This window comes from Cryptomeria japonica, chromosome 11, assembly GCF_030272615.1.
Source record: "Cryptomeria japonica chromosome 11, Sugi_1.0, whole genome shotgun sequence".
Taxonomy (NCBI): domain Eukaryota; kingdom Viridiplantae; phylum Streptophyta; class Pinopsida; order Cupressales; family Cupressaceae; genus Cryptomeria; species Cryptomeria japonica.
Genome location: NC_081415.1, coordinates 519724704 through 519735750, shown reverse-complemented (window position 1 = coordinate 519735750; position 11047 = coordinate 519724704). Strand labels below are relative to the sequence as shown.

At 36.6% G+C, this 11047-nt stretch overlaps 1 protein-coding gene across 3 annotated transcripts; it reads right to left on the bottom strand.

Annotated features, from left to right (window-relative positions):
* Positions 1 to 1404: 1404 nt before the first annotated feature.
* LOC131070496 (transcription factor bHLH63) lies at positions 1405 to 7041 on the bottom strand. Of its 3 annotated transcripts, none has more exons than XM_058006059.2 (8): positions 6695 to 7041; positions 5278 to 6025; positions 5009 to 5197; positions 4859 to 4924; positions 3137 to 3205; positions 2339 to 2410; positions 2086 to 2247; positions 1405 to 1881 (listed from the first exon to the last, which is right to left on the bottom strand). In XM_058006059.2, exons 2-8 carry the CDS (start codon positions 5962 to 5964, stop codon positions 1783 to 1785), a joined length of 1344 nt encoding a protein of 447 aa, XP_057862042.2. In that variant the 5' UTR covers positions 5965 to 6025; positions 6695 to 7041; the 3' UTR covers positions 1405 to 1782. The 3 variants fall into 3 exon arrangements, with proteins under 3 accessions (XP_057862042.2, XP_057862043.2, XP_057862044.2); XM_058006060.2 differs by lacking the exon at positions 6695 to 7041 and adding an exon at positions 6257 to 6649; XM_058006061.2 differs by lacking the exon at positions 6695 to 7041 and adding an exon at positions 6266 to 6649.
* Positions 7042 to 11047: the final 4006 nt, after the last annotated feature.

The window sequence follows — 11047 nt, the reverse complement described above, 5'->3', positions numbered from 1 at the left end:
CCAATTTGGAATAAAAGACAATTCTATACTAAAAAGGGATGAATAACTTATGTCCAAGATGAAAGTCAACCAAATTGGAAGATTTAAAAGTATCCCTCATAATTAGACAACTATGTAAGATTCATCACCTTAAGTTGACCTTTGACAAATTTGACTAATTGTCAACTATGATTATCTGGTCCTTACATTTTGTTTATACTACCTTTCCAAATAAGCCACATTGCAATGCTTAGAACAATCTCACCAATGTACCTAAGGACCTCCATTGAGATTTGGGTACTTTCCATTTGTATTTAGCAAATATAGTATACTCATTGAAAAGAAAACCAACAAAGACTCAACCGTAAAATTTTACATTGAGATTAGATGTGCTAATTCAAGTTAATATTACATATGTATTGCTAGAATGCTAGTTTAAAAATTAAAGTGATTTTGAAGTATCGTGACATTATATTTGTGACAACAAGATGCCTCAACACTTTTCCATCTTTTATAGTTATAGTTCTTCATTTGTGAGCTTCAATACACAATTCCTAAAAAAATTAATCACAAAATATTGGAAGATTCAAAGGTTCCTCTATGATTAGACATTTGTGTGTCTTTTTAATTTAAGTTGACCTTTGATGAATATGACATTTGATCAATTGTTAGTATTTACTCCTTAAATATTCTTTTCAAATATACTATATATGAAATGCTACCAACAATCTTGAAAACGTTAAAAAAAATACATTTGAATGTTAGATATTTTACATTTGAATTTAAGAAATCTAATAAACATATTGAAAAACAATACAAATTTTAATATCATAAATTTCATTAAAATGATTGGATGAGGTTTTATCAATAGCTTAGCTTAAGAATCTTTTCGAATTTCTTCGAATTTCTTCGATCAGTTGTAAAACATGCTTTATTTCTCCAAGATACAATTAATACAGAGACTATTTTTATTTTTCCTTATAACAAAAAGCCTTTCATCTTGTTCATGAAAAGACCTTGTGAGGATAAACTATGTTATTTTTGATATGATATCCACATCTTAACACTTACAAACGGCCCCCTTATCCTTCTAGTGATGCAACTTTTCACTTATTTCAACACATAAATGGGGATCTACTCAGCATCTCAGAAATTATATTAATGAGGTGTTGCAGCTTTAGAGCTTTTCCTCTGATGCATCATATTTCATTGATAATAAATAAATTACATTTTCATCTTTATTTCATTGATTGACTTGCTTCCTGTACTTAAAAATCTCTTTCAACTCATTTAATTGTTACCCAAATGGAACATGTGAAACTCTCACTATTACAGCATTAAAAGAACATTAAATCTTGACAAATATGGATGCTTTCTAACAGTTTGTACAACTCTGAATTCTCATTCATATCAGACAAATAAAAATGGAAAGCATATAATGAAATATTGTTATTATTTGCAGGAGACTTCCATTTCTGTTGTTTCAAGTGAAGTTCGGTCAAAGTAAAGTAGGGTGAGATTGAGAAAAGCTGGGCAACATTTCCAACTTAGTCAAAAGATAATCATGGCTCCATGTCCAAGAGAGATGAATCTGGGAATTTCTATAACTCCAAAGAATGATGTGAGGGGACCAGATAGCCACAAGTCATTCATTCATTGCATATATGTACACTCCTGCTAGGTTACGTACTAGTAAGTTGTAACTGCAACAAACTATTCCTAAAAAATGGGCACGGTCAAACTATAGTAAGATTTGATCATGATGTGAAAAGAAGATCAGTGTCAGTGTATTATTATAAAGGATTACAGTGGTGGCTGCTGTTGCTGCTGCACCTGTTGCACTCTGCCTTGTAGCATTCCCACATTATACATATTAGCCAATTCTCCAGAAGATGACTGCCTCTGCCAGTACCAATGTTTTGTTAAAAGTGCAAGGCTATTATTTGCCCAAGAAAAAGGTAAAGTGAACTGAAAACCACTGCAATGAACGAATAAAACAGAATCGTGCAATAAGGGAGATTTGGAATCTACAAAAAATAGAGCATAAAAACTTCAAGCTTAAGAGTATGTTTTGATGATCAAAAAGCCAAAGGACAAAATATTTACCTGAAAATTTGGACCATCAAACATTTCTGCAGAGTCTGCTGAACTCAAAGCAGACAGGATCTCTGATCCGGGATTTGGTCCTGCCTGCAATGAGGCATGTTTAAACTGTTCTAGATGAAAGAATGGAGGAGGCATTCCCTTGCTTGCGAAGCTCCCGCACATCTATGCACAATTAACAATTTGCAATGAAGTTCAGGATACGATGTCTTCGTAGAACCTTGAAGCACTAAATATAAGTCCATGAAATTTTTACCTCTTTGGAAAATAAATTGTCGATGTTAAAGTCGAGCTTTGGGTTGACTGTTGCCAGTTTCATGGACAAGAACTGCATTGACAGAGAAGATAAAAAAATTAGAACCTCCAGATTCAGGGGGCACAGAATTAAGGTTTCACTTTGAGACTTGTGCTAACCAACTAGAATGCCTAGTAAATTTAAATATAGTTAGTGTCAGAATTATTGCTAGAAAATAGTTTAACCATCTTCTAGGGCTAATATATTTGTTAAAGCTACTGAAGCTCAGGGCTCAATCACTAACCCATGCTTCTGGGATACCCCGGTTTAAATTTCTGATGTGGAGACGTTTTCGGCAGGGATACACACTAATTGCAGGATCAAGCAATCTCTACGAACCAGGGATTACACTCACTAAGGAGAAATACCCAAACCCTGAAAATCGTAAAAGCCCAACAGTCATAGCTCTACAGAAACAGAAAGAGGCTTTATGCTACCCAGTGGACATCAGCTTGATCTGACAAAAACTGCATAGTAGCATTACTTCAGTCATAACTGGAAACATACTTGTGTTGTGGTAGGATTCGTTAAGGCACCTCCCATCACATGCAATATTAACCTTACAGAAAGCTTACAAGACCATTTTATCAAGATTAAAATAGTGGATCAGTTGGGCATATAGGAAGCTCTGTGTTCAGTCAAAGATCATATTCAGGATAGAGACTCTTTCTTAGGCGTACTGATTTGTGGGCAACCTTTTTACTTACAAGCAATTAAAACAGCACTAAGAAAGTCAGATGAACCTTTCGGATCAATTACCTCTACTTGGTGTTGTAAGGATTGAACATAGTTGATGATCTCATCAAGCATTACTGCTTTTCCAGTGACCTGCATAAAATCAAAGAAATTCATATCAATGCTAACTACTTCAGCAAGCGATCATTCCGAATCAGCTTGAATCAAGTGAGTTCATAATATGCAACCTTTTCCTTGACTACAAAAATACCTACACTATATTGACACAATGCAAGACCAGCAGACATTCTAGCAACATCTTTCATACCCTGTAGGTTGATGGTTTCAGAGTCGTAATTTCAAATCAGGCGTAATCCACTAAGTTCATAATAGCTTATCTTTTTCTTTATTGTATGAATTCCTAGACTACATTAACAAAATATAAGAATTGTGGAATGTTAGCTACATTTTCTATCATATGAATTCCTAGAGTGGAGTGTCCTCTAAGATCTTTTATTTATGGGTCTCCAAAGGAATTGCTCTCTGTTTCCTATGCTTTATGATCGTTAGCATATCATATATGCTAAACACTTTTAAACTAAGATAAGTTTAGTCTGAAGAATATCTAAAAGAAAGTTTATTATGCATGGAAGTTTTCCTAACCTACAAACATTGCACTGCCTCTTATGGATGGAAGGATCTAAAAACTACTAACATTGCTTTATACGTGCTCTTATGGATGCAATGATCCTAACCCACAAACATTGCTTTGAGCACTTTGCTGACCATAGGTTGGGGTACAGGATTTACAAATGGTGGATATATTTGACTCTGAAAATGCCAGATAGATCAGGCTCTTGAACTTGCTACTGATCTATGATTCTGATCCTATGTCCGAGTGGATAGAGCAACTCTCTTATTAGAATCACAGAGGTTACATTATTGGATTTTAATGATTTTTCAGGCCTGAAGTGATTCCTCCAGTGATCAAGTGTAATCCCGAGGTCAATGGGATTGTCTTTCTCCAATGAATGGTGTGTTTCTGCTGAAGGATCTATCTGCAGATGGAGCTTGAACTTGGAGGTTTCAATAAATCCTGAACTAGCTTTTGGGCCCTGAGCCTCACCAGCTTAAATCAAAATATCATGGTTGCATGGAGGGTATTCATGATAATATGGACAAGGGATCACATAACAAAAAAATCGGTAGCTATCTCCTATGCTGGCAAGCCAACAAGAGTGGCTATAAGCACATGACATTGACAGTTTGAGACTTGAAAAAAAGAAAGGGATGCCTCTCAAACACACACGCTAGTCCACATGAAAACCAATCTCAAAGCCAAATCCACATGAATGCAGAATTTTCAAGCAATATACCCTTGATATCGAGAACAACACCTCGTTGTTTAATGGCAAATGGATGAATCAGCCCATTACAGGGTGCAAAGATCCATCATTTTAAGCACATTGGAGTGGAATGGGGTAAGCTAAGGAAGAAAAAATAACCAATCAAATGAAGTCTAAGCTTCCATGTTAGTAAAGCTAAGGAAGCTGAAAAAACATAGCTAATGTATCATCCAATGAGATCCTGATTTTATTCTACCCTAAAGGGATCTCGTCTACATTCCAGAGTTACATAATAATAAAACGTAAGTCTACAGGAATCCCAAATTTCTATATTATTGTCATTTTCTAAAGAGGCCACTCTTTTCTGGGCAGTGCCACACAACCATATTTTAGCCTGATCAGAAGGTGGATCATATCAAGCACAACAGTGACCCACAGAGACTAGGTCTACTCTCTTTACCTTGTTGCAGGTGGGCACCAGGTCTTGCAAGAATTTCATTCTCTCATTGATCTTTTCTCTTCTCACCTGCAGCAAAGAGCTAAAAAGAATAAAAACCCTGTCCTAAACTAAACATACTACAATCTGAACAAATGAAGCCTAAAAGCATACCCTTTCAGCTAAGCTATGGCTATCAGTAGCCTGGCCTCTTCTTGCCCTGACATGGATATAATTATCTTCCTTCTGAAGAGGCCTTGAATTTTTGTCCTTGCCTTTCTGAGGGGTAGACTCAGACGTATTATCATCACTCTCACTGTTCTCACCAACTCTGCATCGTTTGCCTCTACTCTCCTCCGATTCCTGCACCACTTTACTTAAGTAAACAGAAAAAACCTCCAGAAAATGTGTCAACATAAAACTGCAATTTACTAGACTCTAACCTTGGTATTGTTCTGGCCAGAAGTCGAAGATTTTGCTCTCCTTTTCTTCCCAACGCCGTCATCTGGACATTTTGCCGGTTCAGAGCAACCATTTGCACCATTTTCAGCAACAGTTCGAGGGTTCGAAGCCCCGCCAATCACATTTTCATGTGCAATGTGTTCCGTATTGCCACCAAACGACGAGAATTTCACAGCTCGTTCTAGGAACGCAGGGTCAGAAGGAAAGCTCACCAAAGCGCTGGGCGTTACGCTTCCAATGTTAAACTTAGAAACCTCGGCACCAAGCTTTATTGCCTCCAAATGATTCCAATCAGTGGAGTTTAAGCCATTCTTAACGCCTAGCGCATTTAGATTCACAGTATGAAATGAATCCTTACTGGAATCCAGAATAGTGTCAGCATCTGAGGATTCGTCAGCCATTAATGCAGAAAAACTAGGCCTCTGTAAGAATTTAGTTGCGAAGGCCGTATCAGAACAAAATGATCCGTCCATAATACCCGCTGGACCTCCTCCAAAGGGGTTCTTGGGGTTCATTTCACGAAATTCTCCCGTTTGGAAAGCTTCGTCGCAAATAATTGTGTCAATTGTGTTAAATATGGAATTAAACGAAGAATGATGGTTAGCCATTGTCTTAGAATCAGGAACAGCGCCAGGAGCTTGCTGTTCCACGCCAAAATCAGAGTCCATACCCTTGCATTCCAATAAATCTCCGCAATTCTTCAAAATCAGTAAATCGTCAACGATTTCGCTGCAAAACAAGTGTTAAAACACTGTCAGTGACAACAGTAAAAGCTAGACCATAAAAACATCGATTTCTTTGCTGATTCAGCCACGCTTCTCAATTCCGAAGCATTTTCAACACAACTAACCGTACATATTGGACAAGCTGCTTAAAATGCAATTCTTCAATCAGTAAAGTTTTCTCTAAAAGTTTCTCCAAAAAAAACAAAAATGGGATTAAACACCGTCAATGGCCAACCTTACAAACCTTAGCCGCAGACTACGATCTTTAAGAGGCTTCTAACGCATTTATAACTCAACAAATTATACACCTTGAAGAACCTATTCATCTTTAATCTTCTCACACTGTAATTCTTCAATACAACTAAATCCTCCAACGAAATTCCTAAAATTATCCATTAAACACCATTGAAGACCAATCACTAAAACCTAGGACACAGAAATTACGATTTCCAAGCCGTTCAACCGCGGCATCCCACAGTACCGTACAGCCTACCCAAGCTCCTAATTTCTAATCCGCTTAAACGGCGTTTCTCCCAACTCTAAACAAGACAGCAATTTCTCACAAGACAGCAGAAACTTCAAAATACCGCCGTTCAACCGCGGCATCCCACAGTACCGTTCACCAATTTCTCACAAGACAGCAGAAACTTCAAAATAATCAGAAACAACTCACCATTTTACACAAACAAAGGAATATCCTCAAAGCATCCCGCAAATAAATTATTTGCTGGCTCACATTATATGGAGCATCCGAAACAACTACACTCGAGCTGTGATTTCAAGATTTGATTTTTAGCATCTTTTGTCAGCACCGCGCATCACACATTAACATATTAAAAAAAAAAAATGCTCAGCGTAAGCTCGTTGCTGCGATCCTTCCTCCGCGCATCCGGAAGGGAAGAACGAATTGGTGAGTCGATTTATCCCTGGTTTAAGCTTTTTAAATTGCGAGACAGCGGAACGTCCTGGCGTACGAACTTCCGGCTGGCAAAAGGGAAAGAAAAAACCATTTACCTTCCCTGTAAATTACAAAGAATACAGTCCAAAGACTTTCTTTATTCCTGTTACAAATACAAACAAGACTTACGGAGATTCGATCGTAGGCCTGCCATTGTTCATAAGTGCACAGCAGGATTCGATAGTGGGACCGTATACCTCTCATCGACCGTATTAGTATCCGTATATAGTAGAACGCCAACAACGTACGTACGTGGAAAAAATCGAATCTTTACTACAATGACGTCAACATGTGGAAAGCAAGTTAGTTACCTGCATAGAAAATAATCTTATCCCTTCATTTTTAATTTATTTTTAAAAAATACTTTTTGTTTTCAACTTTCCTCTTTGGTTTTTTGATTTGGAGGGAGTTGGTAAAAATTAGGTTTATGTGTTGTTGAAATTTGTGTTGGGGAAAGAAGAAGAATAAGGAGGAAATTGATGTCATTGTATGTAGTGACTTGTAATCAAATGTGCAAAGGACACTTGAAAATGATGCCCCTCAATGATAGTGAATGGACATGAATAGAGGGGGAAAATCTCTAATCAATACAAATAAATAAGTTGCCATAGTGTTGCTTTCACACAACCTCCTCCAATGGCTCTGGTTTTCTCTGCTCATTTGGTCATTGGATACTAGAATGCCCAATGGAGGAGAGTTTGTGAATTTGTCCAATGGATGGTCCCAACTAAAGAAATTAATCCATGGATTGGATTATAGTTGGGATATGTGATGTTTTTTTAAAGAATATTCATAGAGTTTATATTGATTTTTGGTTTAAGATTTTTTTAGTACAGTTGTTAGGGTTCACTTTATAAAAAGCGTTTTTAATGAAAATGTAAGGTAAATTTTAAATCTTTTGATTTAGTTAGCATGTGTATTTGAGATTATTGTTAGGATTCTTCGTACTTCTTTTTTAGAATATTGATAGAATTGATATTGAATTCTTGTATAGGATGTTTCTCGGTTCAGTTGTTAGGGTTCACTTTTTATGAAGTCTTTAATAAAAATATATAGTGAATTTTAAACTTTTTGAATGTATACTCAGAATTATGGTAGGGATTCTTTGTACGATATTGAATCCTTGCATGGGATGTTTCTCGTTCAGTTGTTAGGGTTCACTTTTTATGAAGTCCTTTTATAAAAATGTATAGTGAATTTTAATTTTTTTAATGTAGGATTCTTCGTACTTTTTTCTTGAGGTTGTTAATAGAATTGATATTGAATCTTTGTATGGGATGTTTCTCGTATAGTTGTTAGGGTTTACTTTTTATGAAGTCCTTTTATAAAAATGTATAGTGAAATTTAAACTTTTTGAATGTATACTTAGAATTATAGTAGAAATTCTTGAGATTTTGTTTTTTAGAATATCAATAGAAATGAAAGTGAATTGTGGCTTGAAATTTTTCTAATACAGTTGTGAACGTTTTCTTTATGAAGCCCTTTTATAAAGATGTTACAAGATAAATTTTAAACCTTTTGATTTAATTAACATCTGATTTAGATATATGTTTTTAACTTTAGTTGGGCTTCTCTAGACTTCTTCCTTTAAAATATCAATAGAATTGATAGTGATGATTCACCATTGTAAGTGTTCACTTTTTATGGAGTATTTTTTTAATGAAAATGTAGGATAAGTTATAAACGTTTAGATTTAGGTAATATCTAAGTTAAACATATATTTTGAATTATTGTTGATATTCTTTGTACTTCTTTTTTTAGAATTCATTAATAGAATTGATATTTATAAGTAGTCGCTAGTTAGGAGGGACCTCAAAGAGATCAATCTGGACCGATCAGCAAGAGTAAACACAACAGAAACACAAGGACATGATGGAGGCAATGCGGAGTAGATTGAATTATAACATGAAAACTGATTACAACCAACCGGTAGTAACCGGGTTACAAAAACTGGCTCACAGGCCTGCTAAAACATGCTCAGAGTACAGAATAGGTCACAATCGGGACCTTCAATCTTAAGATCTATCTTCTACGCTCAGTCTAACTTCTTCGTTGCTACATTCTAATGCTCAATTACAATGATTTATACGATCCGAGGGGATCTGGTCGACCCAAAAAGGGATCAAAACCCGAAGAACGAGACTTAATATGTAAAACTAACAAGGTCAGCCTCTGCCAAGAGATTCCTCCGAAAAATCCAAAGAATGAAGTGTAGATCATGGGAAAAGGTTGGCCACACGCCAAGGAACATCAGAATCAACGCTCAGGGCTCTACAAGCTACGAAAGGGGTTTGGTAGATCACAAATGCAAATAGGTCCAAGTAACCAGCAATAGGAAACTATCAACCGGCAACAAAAAATTGTCATGAAAACCGGCAACAATAACTTGCTAGAAAACAATCCAAATGCTCCATGGTTTGGGAATAAGGAAGATGATCAAGTCTTCAAGAAAAATCCAACTCCACAAGATCCGGTGAGCCAAATTCAGGACACACAGAAAGAAATGTTGAAATTGCAAATAGAAAGGAAAATATTTTTGGTTGATGCAATATTGATATGAATCAGGGATGCTCCTGCATCAGACATCTGGGATTATTGAAAACGTGAGTCTATCACTTTGCTGGGGTCAGAGGAAAACCAAGGCGGTCTACCTCTTCCCAAGAAATCCAAGATGAATCTTCAACTAGTATGTCCTTCCACTTCACGAGATACTCCTTATACTGATTACTCTGGGTACTACGCCCAATCCTACTATCCAAAATGTCTTCAATCTGTCTGGTTCCTTCCGGGGCAATTGTTTCTCCAAGTCTGCAATACTATCCTCACTGAACTCTGGTTTATGATACTCATGAAGATCTGCAATGTTAAACACGGGTGAAATACTCAGACTATCCGGTAACTCCACTTCATATGCATTCCCAGAACTTAACTTCCTCAAAATCCTACAAGGTCCAAACTTTTTCATCTGCAATTTGTTATAGGTTCCAACCAAGAATCTTTCTTTTCTCAGATATACCATCACTTCATCGCCAACTTCAAATTCCTTATGTCTCCTCTTCTCATCTGCCTTCTCCTTATACTTGATGTTCATGTCCTCCAAATGTTGCTTAACCTGAATATGCAAGGTTGCCATGTGATCTGCAAAGTCTTCATCTTTTGAACTTCTCTATTCTTCGCTACGAATATCTCTTAATCCTGATATACCTCTAGGATGCACTCTGGTAACAATCTCAAAAGGTGTTCTTCTGGTACTCTTGTTTACTGAATTGTTGTAGGCAAACTCTGCTTGTGCAAGGATCAAATCACAACTAAACATCTCAACAAATTTCCCAAGCTCCGGTTAACTACTTATGTTTGTCCACCAGTCTGTGGATGAAAAGTAGAACTGAACTTCAAATTTGTCTTCATCTTCTTCCAAAGTGTTCTCCAAAAATAGCCAATGAACATAGTATCTTTGTCTAAAACTATGCTCTTAGGTAATCCATGCAATCTCGCTACTTCCTTGAAAAATAGGTCTACTACATGTAATGCATCTGATGTCTTCTTACAAGGTATGAAATGAGCCATCTTCGAGAATCTATCCACTACCACAAATATAGAATCATTCCCTCTCGATGTTTTAGGTAATCCAAGTATGAAATCCATGCTTATATCCTCCCAAGGTCTTACCGATACTGTCAAAGGTTTATACAATCCCACATTCTGACTACTACACTTTTCAACTTGACAAACTCTATAACTTTGCACATATTTCCTAACATCCTTATGAATCTGGGGCCAAAAGTACTGCTCACTCACCAATGCTACTGTTTTGTCATTACCAAAATGTCTGACTAATCCTCCACTATGTTTCTCCTTTATCAGATTCTCCCTCACAGAACTCTTAGGTATGCACAACCAAACTCCTTTGAATAACATCCCATCCTGAATGAAGTAATCCAACCACTTGCTTCTTTCTACCATAACTGGTTCTCTACATGCTCTCCAAGGTTCTACAAAATCCGGGCCACCATCATACAAAGTCTTCAATTCCTCAAATCCTAATACTGTCGCTCTCATCTATGTCAG

Coding starts and splice junctions, on each gene's coding strand:
- LOC131070496 (XM_058006059.2), bottom strand. CDS start 5,964: ATGGACTCTGATTTTGGCGTGGAACAGCAAGCTCCTGGCGCTGTTCCT. Junction 5,198..5,277: donor CTGGCCAGAACAATACCAAG/GTTAGAGTCTAG, acceptor AAAGTGGTGCAG/GAATCGGAGGAGAGTAGAGG. Junction 2,411..3,136: donor CCTTACAACACCAAGTAGAG/GTAATTGATCCG, acceptor CTGTCAATGCAG/TTCTTGTCCATGAAACTGGC.